We start from the raw sequence: 20588 nt of genomic DNA, 5'->3' as shown, positions 1-20588 counted from the left end.
GGCCAATCTATCTCTTTATCTCATTTAAATTTTTTAACCTTTTTTTTGTTCCATGTTCTCTTCAGTGCCATCTTCCTATTTATTTGGAATATTTTTGACTATTCTAGTCTGAGTCTGTTTTGCTTCTCCAGCTTTCTTTTTTGGTATCAATGACTATATTTTAAAAACAACTTTATTGAGATATAATTTGGATACCATATGATTCACACATCTAAAGCACACAATTCAGTGCTTTTTAGTATATGTACAGTCATACAACCATTCCTGCAATCTAATTTTAGAACATTTTGTCCTCTCTGAAAGACAATACCTATTAACAGTCACTTCCATTTCCTACCCCTGCCCTCCAGGCCTAAGGAAATAATCTACTTTCTATCTCTATAGATTTACTTAATTTGGACATGGCGTGTAAATGGAATCATACAATATGTGGACTGGCTTCTTATAATGTTTTCAAGGTTCATCTATGCCTCAGGGTATTATTTCTTTTTGTTTCTGAATAGAATTCCATGTTATGTATATACCACATTTTGTTTCTCCATTCATCAGTTGATAGACTTTGGGTTGTTTTCACTTTATGGCTGTTATGAATAATGCTGCTATCAACACATGTGCACAAGTTTTTCTGTAGACATATGTTTTTATTTCTCTTAAGAATATGCTTAGGTGTGGGATTCCTGGTTCATTTTGTTTAACATTTTGAGGAACTGCCAAACTGCTTCCCAAAGTGGCTGCACCATTTTACCAGCAATGTGTGAGGGCTCCAGTCTTTACACAGTCTTGTTACTGTCTGTCTTTTATTATAGCTATCTTAAAGGATGTGAAGTGGTATCTTGTGTTTTTAAATTTTCATTTCCATAATGATTAGTGATGTGCTTATTGGCCATTATTGGGTTTATTTTTAGAACATCAGTCTATTCAGTTGGTTTTGTATGTCTGTCCTTATGCCAGTACCATACTGTCTCAGTTACTGTAGCTTTGAAGGAAGTTTTGAAACCAGGAAATCCTCTAATTTTATTCTTTTTTTAATGATTGTTTTGGCTAACCTGAGTTCCTTACGTTTCTATATGACTTTTAAGATCAATTTATATGTTTTTGCAAAAAAGCCAGCTGGGATTTTGTTGAACCTGTACATCAGTTTGGGAAATAATTGCTATTTTATTTTGTTTTGTTTGTTTATTTTGTTCTTTAGGTTCCATATATAAGTGAGGTCATATGGTATTTGTTTTTCTCTGTCTGATTCTTTCACTTAACATAATACCCTCTAGGTCCATCCATGTTATCACAATTTTAGAATTAAATTTTCCAACCCATGAACAGGAATATCATTCCATTTATTTACTTCTTCATTTTTTTATTTTTTATTAAATTTATTGGGGTGACATCAGTTAGTAAAATTATCCACAATACTTCATCTATATATTGCATTGTATGTTCACCACCCAAAGTAAGTTCTCTTTCCATCACCATATATTTGGCCCCCTTTACCCTCTTCTACTACTTCTGCCTTCTCCCCTACCCCTCTGGTAACCACTAAACTGTTGTCTGTGTGTCTGAGTTTTTGTTTGTTTCTTAGTTTGTTGCTTTCAGTTATATATCCCACATATGAGTGAAATCATTATGGTTCTCAGCTTTTTCTAAGTTACTTTGATTAGCATGATAATTTCAAGATCCATGCATGTTGTTGCAAATGGCAGTATTTCATCTTTTTTTATGGCCGAGTATATATACCACATCTTTATCCAATCATCTATCGAAGGACACTTTGGTTGTTTCCATGTCTAGGCCACAGTGAATAATGCTGCAATGAACATAGGGGTACATATAGCTTTGTGGATAAATGTTTCCAGATTTTTTGGGTAGACACCCAGAATAGGGATTGATGGATCATATGGTAACTCTGTTCTTAATTTTTTGAGGAATCCATACTGTTTCCCATAGTAGCTGTACCAATTTACATTCCGACTAGCAGTGTATAAGGGTTTCTTTTCCCCACAACCTCTCCAACACTTGATATTACTTATATTGTTGATAATAGCCATTCTAACATGTGTGAGGTGGTATCTTGTGGTTTTGATTTGCATTTCCCTAATAGCTAGTGAAGTTGAGTATCTTTTCATATGTCTGTTGGCCATTTGTATGTTCTCTTTGGAGAAATGTCTGTTCAGGCCCTCTGTCCATTTTTTAATTGGGTTGTTTGTTTCTTATTGTTGAGTTTTACAAGTTCTTTATATATTTTGGATATTAGCTTCGTAGTGGAGGTGTTGTTTGTAAATGTCTTCTCCCATTCAGTTGGTTGCCTCTTTCTTTTGTTGACGGTTTCTTTTCTTTGCAGAATCTTTTTAGTTTGATATAATCCCATTCATTTCTTTTTGTTTACAATTCCCTTGCCTTTGAGGTCGAAGTGATATAATCTCTAAACCCAAGGCCCGTAAGTTGAGTACCCATGCTTTCTTCTATGCAATTTATCATTTCAGGTCTTATGTTTAGGTCTTTGATCCATTTTGAGTTAATTTTGGTATTTGGTGACAGATAACAGTCTGGTTTCACTCTATTTCATGTAGCTTTCCAATTTTCCCAGCACCGTTTATTGAAGAAGCTTTCTTTTTTCCATTGTATGTTTTGGGCTCCTTTGTTGAACATTCTCTGCCCATATATGTGTGGGTTTATTTTTTGGTTCTCAGTTTTGTTCCTTTGGTCTGTGTGTCTGTTCTCCTGCCAGTACCATGCTGTTTTTATTATTATTGCTTTATAGTAGTATAAATTGAAGTCAGGGAGTGTGACACCTCCAGCCTTGCTTTGGCTATTTGGGGTCTTTCGTTATTCTATACAAATTTGATGATTTCTTGTTTTATTTCTTTAAAAAATTCCATTTTGATGGGGATTGCATTAAATCTGTATATTCCTTTGGTTAATATGGTCATTTTAATTATATTGATTCTTCTAATCCATGAACACAGAATATCTTTCTTTGTTTCTTCTTCAGTTTCTTTTAATAATGTCTTGAGTTATCAGTGTATAGGTTCTTCACATCCTTTGTTAAGTTTATTCCTAGATATTTTATTCTTTTAGTTGCAATTGCAAAAGGAATTGTTTTTTCATTATTAATATATAGGAACTCAATAGAGTTTTGTACATTGATTTTTTATCTTGCAACTTTACTGTATTTGTTTATTTTTTCTAACGTTTTCTTTTGGTGGAATCTTTATGGTTTATTTATATAAGGAATCATGTCTGCAAAAAGCGACACTTTGACTTCTTCATTTCCAATTTGGATGCCTCTTATTTCTTTCTCTCACCTGAATGCTCTGCGAGGACTTCCCATGTTATGTTGAATAACAGTGGGGAGAGGGGCATCCTTGGCTTCTTCCTGATCATACAGAGAAAGCTTTCAGTTTTTCACTATTAAGTATGATATTAGCTGAGGGTTTGTCATATATGGCCTTTATTATATTGAGGTACTTTCCTTCTATACCCATTTTATTAAGTGTTTTAAACATAAATGGATGCTGTATCTTGTCAGATGCTTTATCTACATTATTTGAAATGATCATATGATTTTTATCCTTTAGTGTGTTTATGTGGTGTATCACATTGATTGATTTGCATATATTGAACCATTCTTGTGCCCCTGGAATTAACCCCACTTGATCGTGATGTATAATCTTTTTAATGTTTTGTTGTATTCAATTTGCTAGTATTTCGTTTAGGATTTTTGCATCTGGATTCATTAGAGATATTGGTCTGTAATTTTCTTTTGTGCTATCCTAACCAGGTTTTGGTATCAGGGTAATGTTGGCCTCATAAAATAAGTTAGGAAGTACTGCCTCTTCTTCAGTTTTTTGGAAGAGTTTGAGAAGGACAGATATTAAATCATCTTTGAATGTTTGGTAGAATTCACTAGTGAAGCCACTTGGTCCTGGACTTTTGCTTTTCGGGAGGTTTTGGATGATTATTCTAATTTCCTTACTGTTGATCAGTCTATTTAGACTGATAGACCATTAATTTCTTTTTATAATGTTTTGTAGTTTTCAGTTTACAAGTCCTGCACTTCTTTTGTTAAATTTATACTTATTTTATTTTTTGATCCTATTATGAATGGAATTGTTTTAACTTATTCTTGGCTTATTTGCTTGTGTATAGAAATACAACTAATTTTTATACTCGTATTGATCTTATATTCTGCAACTTTTTACTAAACTCATTTATTAGGTCTAATGGTTTTTATAGTTGATGCCTTAGGAATTTACACATATAGTCATGCATCGCATAACAATATTTTGGTCAATGTTGGACCTCATATATCATGGGGGTCCCATGAGATTTTAATGGATTAAGAGCAAAAAATTGTTTGCAATCTGAAAGAAATGGCTAGATCTGACTATGATGTTGAATTTATTACTAGCTCTGGGTGGTTTAAATAGATGAGGAAGTGCAGCATGCTATCCACTTGTGTGCCCGGCGTTGGTGAGGGACCAAGAGGAGCAAGCCGGGAAGGAGAGTAGCCGTGGAGCCAGCCACCCACCTTCCCATACCTGCCCCTGCATACATATGCACATATACTCCAGTGCACAACTCATTTCTTGTCCTTCCATTTGTTTTTATCTTCTTTTCCTCCTAATCCTGGTCCCCTCCCTTTTATTATTTCTCATCTCAAATTTTAATTTTCTGGGTGTGCTTCAGTCTCTGCTCTCCCTTTCTGTCTTACCTCTCTCCCATCCTTTCTCCCTCTGCCTGACGTCGATTTTCTCTCCAGTGGCACCTCCCTCCTCAGCCTTCCCCTTGCTTTTTCATTCCACGCACAAGCACAAGATTGCGTGTGTGCATGCACACACATTTTTTATACTATATTATACCAGCTAGGTTTGTGTAAGTGCACTCTGTAGTATTCACACAACGTTGAAAATCACCTAATGACCCTTTTCTCAGAATGTATTCCTGTTGATAAAAGATGCATGCTGTACTAGATCATGAACAGAGACAGTTTCTTTTCTTTCTTTAGCATCGGGATGTCTTTTCTTTCTTTTTCTTGCCTAATTGCCCTGAGTAAAACCTCCAACACATTTTTAAATTCAAATGGTGAGAGCAGACATCCTTATCTTGTTTGTGATTTTAGGGGGAAAGCTTTCAGTCTTTCATCACTGAGTATGATGTTAGTTTTAGATGTTTCATAAATGCTTTGTTAGATTTAGGAAGTTTCTTCTATTCCTATTTTGTTGTTGTTTTTTTCTAACTGTTTTATTAGTATTATTGAAGGGTATAACTTTTGTCAAAAGCTTTTTCTGTGTTTATTGATATCATCATGTGCCTTGTTCTTAATTTTCTTAATATAGTATACTACGTTATTTGATTTCCTAATGTTATACTAACCTTGCATTCCTGGTTATGTTGTATAATTTTTTTATATGTTTCTGGATTCAGTTTGCTTGTATTTTGTTGAAGATTTTCAAATATATATTCATAAGGGGTATTGGTCTGTATTCTTTTGTTGTGATATCTTTTTCTGGTTTTGGAATCAAGGTAAAGTATTACTAAATCTACTGGTCTCAGAATGAGTAGGAAATATCCCTTGCTCTTCTTTTTCTGTGGGGTAGGTTGGAAATAATTTGTGAAGGATAGGTATTCTTTGATAATTTGGTGTAAGTCATCTGGTCTGGGCTTTTCTTTTGGGGAACTCTTAAAATTGCTACTTTTATTGCTTTGCTTATTATAGTTATTTTCAGGTTTTGTTTCTTCTTGAGTCAGTTTCAGTAATTTGTGTCTTTTTAAGAATTTAATCTAAGTTATCTAATTTGTCAGCATACAGTTTTCATTGTTTTCCCTTATAATCCTTTTGATTTCTAAAATCATTACTGATGTAACCTTTGTCATTCTGATTTTAGTACTTTAAATCTTACCTATTTGTTCTTGGTTTGTCTAGCTATAAGTACATCAGGTTTTGTTTATCTTATTGACTACACTTTAAATTGAAAAGGTTTTTAACTTTTTCATATCCAACTATATTTGTTTTACTTGTATTATTGTTCATAATTTCTTGTTCACTTGTTAGGGATTTTTTTTCTTCATTTATTTGTTTGAGCATCTTAAACGTATTTATTTAAAAATATATGTACTCCGATGTTCATTGTAGCTTTATATATGGTGGCCAAGACACGGAAAAAACCAAAATGTCCGTTGATAGATGATTGGATAAAGAAAATGTGGTATATGTACACAATGGAATACTACTCTGCCATAAGAAAAAATGAAATAGTGCCATTTGTGACAACATGGATGGATCTTTAGATTATTATGCTAAGTGAAATAAATCACACAGAAAAAGTCAAGAACACTGATATGTGGGATATAAAACTGAAAGCAACAAAGGAACAAGACACACAAATAAAGAAACAAAAACTCATACATACAGACAATAGTTTAGTGCTTACCAGAGGGGAAGGGGGAAAGGGGTGGTAGAAGAGGGTAAAAGGGGTCAAATATATGGTGATGGAAGGAGAACTGACTCTGGGTGGTGAACACACTATGTGATATATAGGTGATGTATTATAGAATTGTACACTTGAAATCTATGTAATTTTACTAGCAATTGTCACCTCAATAAATTTTAATTAAAAAGGAAAAATATTGATTAGTATTTTCTATTTTTTATTAAATTGATTGGCATGAGATTGGTTATTGGTTAGTAAAATTTTATAGGTTTCAAGTGTATAATTTTGTAATACATCATCTGTATATCACATTGTGTGTTCCCCACCCAGAATCAGTTCTTCCATCACCATATATTTGATTCCCTTTTTCCTCTTCTGCCATCCCTCTGTCCCCCTTACCCTCTGGTAACCATTATGCTGTTGTTTTTGTCTATGAGTTTCTGTTTGTTTGTCTTGTTCCTTTGCTGCTTTCAGTTTTATTTAGTATAAAACTGATCAGTATTTTCTGTAACTTAAATTTCATTAGGACTGAATTCTTCCCCCAGAAACTGATTCTATTGACTGTCTTTTTAGCACTTGATTTCTTTGTGTAGTTTTGAATTTTGACTTGCAAACACACTTTGAGTGGGAGGACTTTGTTTTCTCATCTATATGTGCCCACTTTCCCCTGGGTTTGTGGTTTTTGTGGTTGCTTTTGCCTAGTTCCCTGGGGCCCACCTGGTGAGGAATTAATGTTTGCTATTCCTGAAATCTTAGACTTATAGCTACAGCACCAGGCATTTGTGGCCAAAGTTCAGTTTGGCTTCCATTCATGATTGGTGGAGCCTTCTGCCACCTCTTTGCTTCAAGGGTAAACCTGGCTCTAACACCCGTCTTGTTTGACCCTTTGACTCCTAACTTGCTCTGCCTTTTTCTTGCTTTGGAGCCCACCAGACTCAAAGCTTTAGCCTCACTTGCCACTTTGTGTTTAACTTGCTGCTGGTTAATAAAATTTATTTGGTGTATATTTTAATGACTTTGTTCTTTGTTTAGAGCAAAGGGGTGTCTCAAAGCAACAATATACAATGCCATCTTGGCAGGAAGTTCTCAAGAATGAATTTTTAGAAACTTAGTTGGCTTAAGTTTGGAGACCTCAGTGTGGATCAAATCACTTAAGAGGTACTGTCTGATAAGGAGATAGAGAGAAATGTTAATTTGTATTAACTACGAGATACTTCTGAGTGTAGTGTAAAATGTTCTAGAAAGAATTCGGACAGGTAGGCCTTAAAATAGACTTATCACACTTACTACTATGTTCATGTTCCCTGGGACCTATATCTTTGGTACTTCTGCTATAATGTGTGTGTGTGTGTGTCTGTGTGTGTGTCTGTGTGTGTGTGTGAGAGAGAGAGAGAAAGAGAGAGAGAGGAAGAAGGCGGAGGAGGAGGGGGGGAGGAAGAAGAACAGAAATATTTCTGATTATCCGATTTTATTATAGGTGCACTTGTGACAGAAAGGAGTCAGATTTGAAGATATATCTAGCAAGTAACTGTTTATAACATTTTTGTGTTTCAGACAACCCTACATGGTACCCTTTGGGCCCTGAATCTTGGGATTTCCTGTGCCATTATGATGAACCATTGTTTAAGACATATCAGTACACAGTAATACATGATTGCTGCTCATTTGTTAAGATTCCAAAATATATACTAAGCTAACATTATTTTTTTTCATATGAGAGTAGGTGGCTGCTCTGATGTAAGTAAAGTGACAATACAAAAACCTATGGAGATAATCTCTGCATGAGGGACAGTGGTTTCTCACAGGAACTTTAGTATCAGTTTGTTACTTAGAACCTTGTATGTGGAAAGAGTTTGGTTAATGTACCTGAATGGTTAAGTCTCGTATAACTAAACTGACGGCATAGCGTGGTGTTTAAAGGAAGGGCTCTCGAATTGTACTCCCTGGGTACTTATTTGTTGTGTAACCTTGGGCGAGTTACTTAGCTTCTCAGTGTTTCCTCATCTGTGAAATGGAGGTGATAATGGTTTTAAAAATGTTATGTTGTCACAAGTATTAAAAAGTATTAATTGAAAGTCTATATGTAGAGAAATTATGGCTATGACAGGTTGTATAAGAGAATTCAGGTAATGTGAGCTATTAAGAGGGAGCAGTAATTCATGCAGAAGTTGTCAAAATGCATTCAATTGTAATCACTTATTAATTTATTAAAAACTCCCACTACTGTGTATTATTAACATTGAGTATCAACTAGATAAATAAGTTTTAGCCTGGTAACATCTTTGAAACAGTGGGAAATCAATGTAATAATCAGATATTTATATTCAATATTTTGGTGCTAAGTTCACTTTAAATTCTATGCAACATCCTAGAAGTAGCTGAAATATCCCTTCATATTGCATTTTATAATCTGTTGGACATATTCTCCCTCCAGTGAACACCCTGTGAATTACCCATTTGTATTTCTTTAATGGCGTGCATTATATTTCCTGTTAATTTATGTATGTCTTATCCATACAGTAACTATATGATTTATTGTTTAAACTGGAACATTTTGAGGAGTGAAAGGCAGTGATATTAATAATTATGCAGGATGGGAGGCAGAAGGCAGAACTATCCTGGGTTATCCCGGCCATATGGCTACTTTATTTATCTCCCTTTCTAGAATATCTGATAAATCATCCTTATATTCTGCAGAGTACCTGTGACTGTTTTGATGATAATAGGTGATCAATAAATATTTTTGAAAGAATTACCAAAAAGCAACTGAACATAGGCAGACAGTGCATTATTTTTATTTATAGACTTCTTTAATTTGAAGTATTGAAACTGTTCATATGCTTTCTAAATAACAATCTAATTTATCTGCTTAATTAGAAGGTCAGGAAGACAGATGTTTGGCAATGTGCAAACAAAATTCTACTAACCATGAAGGGAAATCAACCTGATTAAGAGGATTAATTTGCAAAATCAATGCACTATTTCCAAATTTTCTGCAGAAATGTGAATCGTTTATATATATATTTATCAGTCTTGGTTTTTAAAATATAAAATATACTTAGAAGGTTATTTAATTAAAATCACTTAAAAATAATCTTGTCTATTATAGTTATTGCTTAGGTGTTGTTACAAAGCCAAAGTATACTGGGGTGCACCTCTGCCCAGCCACTGTTCACCCTTACTTCCCCTAGATGATATGTTTCTATAATGTGTTTTAGAAGCTGATGTTATTCTTTCTTGGCTCTCAAATTTTTAAGTTTCTTCAAAACTCAGCAAGGAGGCATGTGGCTGACTTGACATTTAGAGCCCCCTTGGGAGTACGTAATGTATCATGGACAATCAGAATAATGTATATCTTTTAATACTGTGCCAAGAATATCAGGTTGAATGTATATCAAAATAAGCATTCTAATTGGTTTGTTAGAACACATCCTGTGAATTAACATTTGAAAGAATTATATAAAACTTCCCTGCCAGTCTGTCTCTATGTCAGCCTGTCTACCAACTATCCAGCTAGCTAGCTAGCATCATCTACGTATCATCCACCTCCCTTGTATTATATTTGATGGAATGTTGTATTTGATTCCTTTTTTTGCCTGGCAGTAAAATCTTATATGGGCTGTTAGTATTGCTGTTTTGTTATTTCTATGTCTAAAGGGAATTCAATTGTTACTAAATTGTATTTTGAAACTTCTTAGTGTAAAATAATTTCATTTTTTCCCCAATACATAATATAAATTCAGGATTTCTTGTGTGTTTTTTTTAAAAAGCCAGAGTTATTGAGATAATTACCAGAAATTAGCCAAATAGATCACTTCAATGACGAGGAGAAAAACCTTCAATAGCCAGATGATTTCAGTTTGACAAGCCATGGGGTATTATTAGCTGTGAAATGCAAGCCAGCCTTGGCAGTGCTTATGTATGCAGTCATACTTTGCTAACGGCATCAAGTCTAGGCTGTTCATTTGCATAGATGTTCAGAGTGTTACCAGGAGCTAGGCATGATAAATTGTATTTGCATTCTACAAAGTGAATGTGATGTTATTGAATTTGGTAGGTAAGTGCCTGTCTTAAGGACATTAATATCATCTGGCTAGAAGGAAATGGATATGAAGAAGTGGGTGGTTTGTTTGTTTGTTTGTTTGTTTTACATATGAAAGAAAAAGGGAAGGAGTTGTTCAGTTTGAGACCTATGCTCACTCGAGTCATACAGCATTCTGAAAGGAGTAATGTGTGGATGAAGAGCTAATATCCATTGGACTCAGGGGCTTTGAGGCGTCTCTGTAATTCATAGATATGCTTATGCTGTTCAGGGGCACAAACACATACTGAGAATCGGCTGTGAGTCAAGTACTGTCTAGACAATGGAAAATAAGGATCAGTGATTCACAATTCTTGTCATCAGGATGCTTACAGTCTAATAAAGGGAGACATACTACAAATAAAAAATGTAGTATAAACTGTTGAATGCTTGGCGAAGGTAAGTACGGGTACAGTGAATTTTAGGCAAGATACACCTAGTCCATTGGGAGCACAAAGTAAGCAAGGAAGCCTTTCCTCAAGGACGTGAAGTCTCTTTTAGTTGAATCATAAAGAATAAGTAAGAGTTAGAGAGGCTGAAAAGGGCAAGGTTGGTAATAGGGAGGGTATTCCGAGGCTGAGGGACCACCAAAGTACAGGACCGAGCAGCTGCAGGCCTGCAGTGTTCCAAAGGACTGCAAAACCTGTGGATTGACTGCAGCATATGATTGGAGGTGGTCAGGGAGTTAATAAGAATAGAGGGAGAAGATGAACTCAAGAAATATTTAGTACATTAAACATCAGCAGAACCTGGTGACAGAGTATGAGGTGTGATGTAAAGGATGAAAGGATGACATGATGGTAACTCTTAGGTCTCTGGCTCAGGTAAAGTCAGAGTTGCAATTAGCTCAGAAAGGTGTCTTTGAATTAGAAAAAGATGCATTTTCTTCCTGGCAGATGTAGTAACCCTGTGGCATGAGAAATGGCATGCGTGCAGAACCCAGGGTGGATTTCAGTTTCCATTTGCCCCTGGGCTTGGTGCTCTTGTGCAGTGCACAGTCTGAGCAACTGTAAGGGGCAGATATGGAAAATGGGTGGCCAATGGTGTCATTAGTGCCAACTAGGAAGAGAGTAGAACTGGGAGGCAGTGAGAGGGGTAATGATGCGCTCAGTTGTGAATGTATTCAGTTGGTAGTATTTAAGATCATTTGTTTAGGTGGAAATATCAGGGAAAAAGTTGGATATATGATTCTAAAACACTGGAAACAATAGATGACTTAGATCATTAAACTTAATTTTAAACTACATGTTGATTGTAGTTAAAAGTATTCAAAGTGAACAAATGACTTTTTGAATTATAACTCCAATGGCACTTGTGTAGTACCAGTGGTTGTTTCTCCAAAGCCGTTAACCTGCTCTATCAAAAAACTCAGTCCAAATAGCTTTTTAAAGAATACCCACTACTGTTTATTAATGTACTGAAGAATGGTCATGATAACTTGGATTGGTAAGTTTTGTTTTATTTTCTTTGTTCCAGATTGCTGTGCTATGCCTTATATGATTAAGACCTCTTACCAAGAATACCTTGGCTTTGACACTTCTGGAGAGTCAGATCATGTGAGTACAGAAGCTGTGCAGGCAGATTGCAACAAAACCCAATTGCTTAGATCAGCTAAGTAAAAAATAAAAAAAAAATCATGATAGATAAGAACAAAAAGATAATACCTGTTTCTTTGTTTTGTTTTTTTGATATAAATTCTAGATGAGGTAGAATACTCATCTCTTTTCCCCATTCATTATTATACTAGGAGCTATAAAATCAACAGTGCAGTTCTTTTTTTTTAAATTAAAGTTTATTGGGGTGACAACATAGAAACAACAGTGCAGTTCTTATATCAGCTAATTTATTAGGGTATTTATGGCAACCAATTACAAGTATTGAAAGCATGTTTCTTGATTTGTTTTTGTGATTCTAAAGGGACAAAAACCTCTCACCTCGTGGGAATATAAAATAAAGTGTAGGGAATATAGTCGGTAATATGATAAGAACTATGTATGGTGCCAGGTGGGTACCAGACTAGTCAGGGGGATCGCTTCTTAAATTGTATAAGTGTGTAACCACTATGCTGTACATCTGCAATTAATATAAAATAATACTGAATGTCAACTGTAATTGAAAAATTAAAAAAGGGGGGAATAAAGGGGAATAAGAGGTTCAGAGTTCCAGGTATAAAACAAGTCTTGGGGGTGTAATATACAGCATAGGAAATGCAGTCAGTAATATCGTGATAGCGTGGTATTGTGTCAGATGGTTGCTGGACTTATGGTGATCACTTCTTTAGCATAGGGAATATAATCAGTAATATGGTAATAACTGTGTATAGTGCCAGGTAGATACTGTTGAATAACTATGATGTACACCTGAAATAATATAATATTGTACGGTAGCTATATTTTATTTGTTTGTTTGTTTTTTGTTAGCTATATTTTAATAAAAATCTTAAAAAAGAAGAAATGAGCTATCTAGCCATGAAAAGACATGGAGAAAACTTAAATGCATGTTACTAAGTGAAAGAAGCCGATCTGAAAAAGCTACATACTGTGTAATTCCAACTCTATGACATATTGGAAAAGGCAAAACTAGGGTGACAGTAAGATCAGTGGTTGCCAGAGGTTATAGGGGGAGGGAGGGAGGAATAGGCAGAGCACAGAGGATTTTTAGGGCAGTGAAACTATTCTGTGTGATACTATAATCGTAGGTACATGTCATTATACATTTATCCAAATCCATACAATATACAACACCAAGAGTGAACCCTAGTGCCAACTATGGGCTTGGGTGATAATGATGTGTCAGTGAAGGTCCATTGTTTGTAACAAATGTCTCACTCTGGTAGGGGATGTAGATAGTGGGGACAGTTGGCATATGTGTGTGGGTAATATGGGAGCACTATATACCTTCCACTCAGTTTTGATGTGAACCTAAAACTGCTCTATAAAATAAAGTCTATTTAAAAAACAAACAACAAAACAACAACCAAAAAACCTCTCAACTTTTTATATGGCACTGTTTTGCAGAAAGACACTGAGGAGTGCTAAAGTGGCAATGAAACAGCCCAGCAGGAAGAGGAAGCTTAGTATGGATTCCAAAGAGCATTTGAATCAGGATGGATGCTTGGTAAGATGTCAGTTCCTAGACTCTTTCTTATAGTTTCTGCTCACTGTGGGAAATCACACTGTATTTGTATAGTGTATACCACAGTGGAGGTGTTTGTTCAGTCACTCCAAACTGGTTGGTTGAGTTTTATGTATAGTGGTATAGAATATAAGTATCATTACAGTCTAGCATATCTTAAAAGGCAGTCTTCATTTTAAAAGTGAAAGGAAACTTTTTCTTTTAGAAAAATAGAGGTCATTGATCATTGCCAAGTATGGGATGGAGATTGTGAACTCTAGAGGGCTGCATTTGTCAGGGTTGTCCAGAGAAGCAGAACTAGTAGGAGTAGTTGACAGTCCTGTCACAATCACTGTTCACAATTTCTGTCTCTGTTTGATAATGATGAATTATATGTACGTGTGTGTGTATGTGTGTGTGTGTGTGTATATATATATATATATGTTATATGCATATATATGAAGAGAGAAACAGAGACAGAGAGAGGCCGATTTATGTTAAAGAATTGACTTATGCAATCATGCAATCATGGGGGTTGGCAAGTCTGAAATCTACAGCTCTACAGGGCAGGTTGGCAGGCTGGAGACAGAAAAGAGTTGATGTTGCAGTCTTGAGTCCAGAGGCAGTCTGGAAGCAGAATTCCTCCTTCTTGGGTGAGGTCAGTCTTTTTTCTCATAAGGCCTTCAAGTGGTCGGATGAGGCCCATCCGTATTGTGGAGGGTAATCGGCTTTACTCAGAGTCTACTGTTTAAATGTTAATCGTGGCTAAAAAAACACCTCACAGTGACATCTCAACAGCTAGAGGTTATAATACGCATCATGCTTCTGGTGACCTGTGCTGTTTCCTTATGACAACTTTTTGTATTCCTACAAATTTCAAGGTGCGCAGAAGTGAACAAGGGACCTCTGTGGTGACTGTTTTGGGATTAGTGGGTCATTAGAGCATTCTCATTGTGACCCTCTCATGGGCTCTTATTATGAATTTGGGTGTAGATTTGGGGGTCTTCATGTGGGTTGTGGTTAGAAATTTACAAATTACAGTTGGTGAAATAACACAGTGTTGCACATTCTGTGGTTCAGTGCCAAGTTAGGAGTGGTTTGATGAACTCCAGACAGACGTTGAATGAGACATGTCAAGCGATAATGTGGATTGTGCTTGGTTTTGAGACATTAAATGTCAAGCTATAGAGCTGTTTCCTCAGGGTCAGCGGTTGATGTGGGGCTGAGGTCCAGTTCCCCTTGTGGTCCAGATTGGTTTTATCTCATTGACCAGTTCCATCAGATTGGAGTGCCCTAAATGTATCCCAGAGCGCTTGCTCTCTAAGGTGACTTGGAACAGACTTAGGAAGGCCTATATCTGTCTCAAGTTATGTGAGGATGCCATTCTTCTCAGCACTTCTGGATTGCTGCGTCATGCCCTCTGGGGAGACAGGGTGTTTGATGTGTTCCAAGTTATTTTTGGATAATGCTTCTCCAGTGGTAGTCTCTGGACCAGCAGCATCAGCATCACCTGGGGGTTTGTTAGAAATGCAAATCCTCCAGACCTTAGTGAATCAGACATACTGGAGGTGGGGCTCAGCAATTTATAGCTTACCAAGCCCTCCAGGTGATTTGGATACATGCTTATGTTTGAGAACCATTGTCCTAGAGAAATAGCTAGACATACACGTATCTTACCTATTATTAGTGCTATAGTTATAGTCCATAATGGCTGCTGCATATTTATGAAATGTTTTAGTGTAATATTTGAGGCCCTCTCCCTTCCTATCCAATATATTTTTCTATCTTTTCTTAGTATCATTTCTCTTTAAATGATGACTTCCCTGTCTCAACCCTTCGGTTATCTTGCCCTACAACATTAACATTTAACCTGTCTCTTCTCTGTTGCCACAAATCCCAGTTTTCTCTTATAGCCCAACTTGGTTTCTGACTTAATGCTGATGCTTTTACCATTATGCAGTCCCACATTGCGATTTTCCCTTTTTTGAACTCCAGAGTGCTCAACACTTATCTAGGTGCTATTTTAGCATGGCTCCTTGCTTGGCTGGATTTCTAAAACTATCTGTTGAATGATGTTCCTGGTGTTTAATGGCATCTTCATGCAAATCGACTTTTTTGATCAATAGTAAGCAAATGACATTTCAAAGGACCATATTACTAATTTGAGTTTTGAGCTGTTTTGAACATATCATTATTTTAAAGGATGTTCACATAGGATAATTGAAAAGATGTGCATTTAGGATGAATTCTGCATTGCACTGTCAGTTTGGGGCTCTTTGGCAGTTACAATGTCCATTTTCATTAGGTAAATTTAATAGTTTAATACAGAAAGCAGGTTCACCTCTGTGGCCGCATTCACTGTGGAGAGAAAGGGGTTTGATCTTGTTTGAGTTCAATCACTAAAATCATGTTTGAATTTTGATTGAAATGTCAGTAACGTCCTTCACTTTCTATGTTACCCTTATGATTTTACAAGTGACATTTCCAGTCAACCAAGCAAAATAGCAGTGGCAGATTAAGCACATGAAACATCAAACTAATGAACAGTTGGGTGCTTTCTAAACATCTGCTTTTGAGACAGTAATTTATATCTTGGATGTCTATTAATTTTCAGATGCTGATCTTAATATCTGCCGATGAATGTCTTCCTGGGCAAATAGTTTCTCTGTATTTCTTCATAGAATTTAGAAAATGTTTATTTGGAACCTCTGTACTGTTTTCCACACCAATAAATTTAATAAATAAAAAATAAATAAAATAAAAAATATATTTATATCTTTCAATATACAGGCACATAGTTAAAAAAAATCAAATAATACAGACTGGTATTAAAAAAAGAATGCAAATTTTCTGTATACGCACTTACACACATGATAAACTCCAAGTCTTTTCCTAAGGTTGTGACCACTGTTTACATTTTCTTGTGTATCTATGTGGGAATAAAAAACAAAAGGAAGCTATGTATGTTTGTGTGTGTGTGTGTGTGTGTGTATACACACACACACATATATATACACACACATATATATATTACACACACATAATGCATACATAATGCCTACATACATGTATACACGTATCCCAAATAGGCTTACACTATGCTTCTTGTTATGTATCTTACCTTTTTTGCACTTAAGCAGGTATATCATGGAGATTCAGACCTTGTCTTTGTCTTCAATAGTGTGTAGTATTAATATTTCATTTTGTAACTGTAACATAATTTATTTAAACAGTGCCCTACTGTAAATAAACAGTTAGGTGATTTTTATTTTTTGTTGTTACACACTATATTACAACCAATGTTCTCACTCATATATGTTGGTGTATTTTATACTTGATTCATAGATTAAATCTTATCAGAATTACTGTATTAAAGAATATGTGCATTTAAAATTTTGATAAGCCTTTCGTATCATCATCCAAAGAGGTGATGCCAGTTTATATTTTCTGTAACAGCATCTGCAAGAGTGCCTTTTTTCCTTAGGGATTTTTGTATGTTTTACATCTTTGTTTGTTAAAATCTACCCTGTGGATGAACTTCCGTTTACCACGCTGGTCTAGGGAGCACTGCTGCAGTCTTGAAGAGAGGTTCCCTTGCTCCTGTTAGACTCCTTCACATAATTATGCTTTTGCACAATATCCAAAACAAAGACAACTGTCATTTTTGGGTGCCAGTTGCTAGCCTTTCCACCCACCACCTTTAGAATTGACTGGCAAAGTGTAATCACATGCAATGGAGAAACTAAGCTTTTTTTTTTTTTCAACTTGATTTCATAGATGTTTGGTGTGTATGTGGGTGTTCTGGGTATAAAACCCCAAGCATATGTGGGCTGTAAAATTTCACATTTCCTACATAAATTGCAAGTTTCCCAAATAAAAAAAAAGGAAATTTTATTTAACTGTACAAAAATGAAATACATGGTCTCTAATTGTGTATATAAATATCTGATACTGAATAAATGTTAGCAACCATTCTTCCTCTCCCTCTGAACCTCTTAAAATCTATGAATCTATATCTAATTAGTGAATATGCACTTTGAGAAATAGAAATATGACATTATTTATTCTCTAACGAGTATTACTGAAGAAAAGAGCGCCAGATTAGAGTAATGCATACAACTGAGTACAAAGGACATTAGTGCTGCAAGGCATGTTTGGCCTTCAGAGAAAGGCTGGGATCACTAGGGGCTCGTGTCTTGAAGTATGAAGAGTACGTGAGATGTGCATGTTTAATGCTTTATTTCATTTATTTAATAAATAAAAATATTTATCTAATGCATATTTAATGCTGTTGTCACAAATGGCTCTTAAATCTAACCTGATAAAATACGAGAATAGAACTTACTTGCATTTTAACATCTGGGTGCTCTCTAGGCAGCGAACCTTGAGAAGTAAGAAAGTGTAAGGGTCATAGCAGGGATCGTCAGGGTCAAGGAGGCAGCATGAGCAAAGGTACGGGGACGGAAGCAAATATAACATGTGTGATATATGATGAGATTATAATGACTTGTCTGACCGAGCAGATGTTGTTCTTGGCAGTTTTGTAAAATGATCATTAGGTTGAAGGTCAGAATATTTGGATTTTAGTCTTTGGCTCTGGTGATAATGAGTTCTGTGACCAAGGACAAGTCCTTCACCAGGCTGGGGCTCAGCTTCTTTGTCTATAGAACAAGAGTCTTAGATTCGAAGATCCTTAAGGGCCTTTCGACTTCAATAAGCCAAAGATATGGCACATAAGCAATAGTCAGATGACTAGGGTGGACCTGGGTGGCTGAGATTAGAAGGTCTTGAAGGCACAGCAGAGGAAGTTATACTTGATGTTGTGGCCACTAGACTTGATGTACTGATGGGGTGGGGGACATGGTTGCCTTCAACTTGGGCATAGTGTAATGAAATCTATTTTATAATATCCTTAAATAGATGTTGAGAAAATGTTTAGGGTGGGACTATTTTAGTTTCTTATTTTTCAGTAGTACTAAGGTTGTTTTTTTGTTTGTTTGTTTGTTTTTTATTGTTTTGTTGCCCCACACATGACTGATAACAGTTTGCATCCACCAATATAATTCATTTACGAGTATATGTGGAGGAATCATAGAAAGAAGATGTTTATAAAGCTTTCTTAGATTTTTTTTCTCTATGTTTTTTGTATGAGTCTTAGCAAATAGTGTTTTAAAATATACCTATGATTTTGTTTTTATTCAGGTATAACGAGACTAACAGATCAAGAGACAACTACTATTGAAAAGACAGTTTGTTACTCACATTTCTCAAGAGGAGGGGGCATATCACACCATGCGGGGCCATATGGGGCAGGTCAAGAATCAGTCCGGAGGTAGAAGGACTGAGGGGAAAATGTAGGCAAAGGCCTTTACTGTGTTTTTTATAGGAAGGAATGGGCAAGGCAGGGTGAGCAAGGTAAGCAGGTTTAGGGTTCAATGGTTTGAATAATTTCCATGCTCTCTGGCTGTAGGCGCTTTCTCTGTGTGTCTAGTACCTGGCCCTGGGATAGTTCAGGGCGGGAGGACAGTGTCCCAGACTGCAAGAGCCTGATAAAAAGAGGTGAGTGGGGTGTGGACTCAGGATTGGTGGTTTGCATATCAAAGGCATGACCACAGGCAAGTTGTTTGCTAGTTCTAGGAACTAGTTCTCCTTGAGAGGAACAATCCCGCCCCTGTCCAAAAGCCCCCAAGAGTCAAAGCGTCATAAAATACAGAAAATAAAAAAACATGTTAATAAAAAATACTATAGAGGGATTTCATTCAGCGACTGTAGTTATATTATTGAATATTTTAACAAAATGAGAAAATTTTCTTCTCCCTGTCTGCATCTAAATACCAGTAGGGCGGTGGAAAGTAATTCTTTCCTGAATTTGTGTCTGAAAGGATCTTTTCATTTATCTTCCGTTTGTACCCCTCATTGGATCAGACCGAAAGAGAATTTGAGAAGTGGACTTGAAGCAGCAGGTGAAATGCCAATAGTAGCTTATTACTGCAGTTATTAAATAGGGTTTCCGTGTTTTGTATGATTCATGAAGGCAACAGATATAACCCTCCATTCTTATGGAAGAGGAAGAGCAGGGTGCTTCAGGGCCACCCATTGCTCCAAGGCCCGGGTCTGACAGTGAAGGAAAGGAGTGGGCATTACCTCCCAGTTCTAAGTGGTGACTTGGAACTGCCAAGCACAAATCAGAGGGTGAAAAATCCTTTGTTTTGCTTCCTTGATTGGAATTCATAGAGAAATGTAGACACTGATTAATTAGAAAACGTCACTGTAACTTGTAGTAGAAGTATATGTTGCCCTCCAGGGCCATCAGGTGGGAACAGAACATGAAGCCATTTGGGTGATTTTCCCATCTCATAGTCCTCCCCTCCAAAATGACGGATTTTAAATTGAAGAATGGGGATGTACCATAGCAAAGACTTATTTTATGTTCCTTAAACCATTATCTTCCATTTTTCAGAGCACTGTTTTTGTTTTCCCCCCTAAAGCTTTACTTTCATTTTTTAGAACTAAAGTTCAAAACCTGAGAAATCATAGTAATGGTTTCATTTTTCTCAATTTATATTGATTTCAATAAGTGTTCTGTCTGGGAGGATTAGGAAAACTGCTCATTTTTCCTTTTGTTTTGTTTTTTAAATTCTCTTTTCATTAATAGCACTGTGGATTTATTACCTTTATGGAATAATTAATTAGCTCAGACAGAAGCTAAGAACATTAAACCTAGCAGGAGCTTTGGAGAACAATTATTCCAATCCCTTTATTTTACAGATAAGAGAAATCAGGTCCAGAAAATATATGTCATTTGTTCACAGTTACATAGCACTTTATGGGTGGGGTTGGGATTTGGCCTTAGGTCACCTGACCCCAAATTCTGCATTTTCCCTGCTTTATTGTATTAAATCCTTTTTTGTTTGCAAAATTGTTCAAAAAATGAGGTCAGTGTATCATAAGAGAAATGTAAGTTT

General features: G+C 35.9%; 1 protein-coding gene across 1 annotated transcript in view; it reads left to right on the top strand.

Annotated features, from left to right (window-relative positions):
- The window catches only part of L3MBTL4 (L3MBTL histone methyl-lysine binding protein 4), a 442302-nt gene that overhangs the window by 97928 nt on the left and 323786 nt on the right, over nt 1–20588 (top strand). Inside the window, exons 2-3 of the mRNA XM_019755692.2 lie at nt 11986–12065; nt 13527–13626. Coding sequence (XP_019611251.2) covers nt 13555–13626 — 72 coding nt within the window. The 5' untranslated portion in view covers nt 11986–12065; nt 13527–13554. The remainder of the gene's footprint in view (nt 1–11985; nt 12066–13526; nt 13627–20588) is intronic.

The sequence above is a fragment of the Rhinolophus sinicus genome, linkage group LG09, assembly GCF_036562045.2.
Source record: "Rhinolophus sinicus isolate RSC01 linkage group LG09, ASM3656204v1, whole genome shotgun sequence".
Classification (NCBI taxonomy): domain Eukaryota; kingdom Metazoa; phylum Chordata; class Mammalia; order Chiroptera; family Rhinolophidae; genus Rhinolophus; species Rhinolophus sinicus.
The sequence above is the reverse complement of the archived record's forward strand: the minus strand, read 5'-3'. Positions and strand labels throughout refer to the sequence as shown.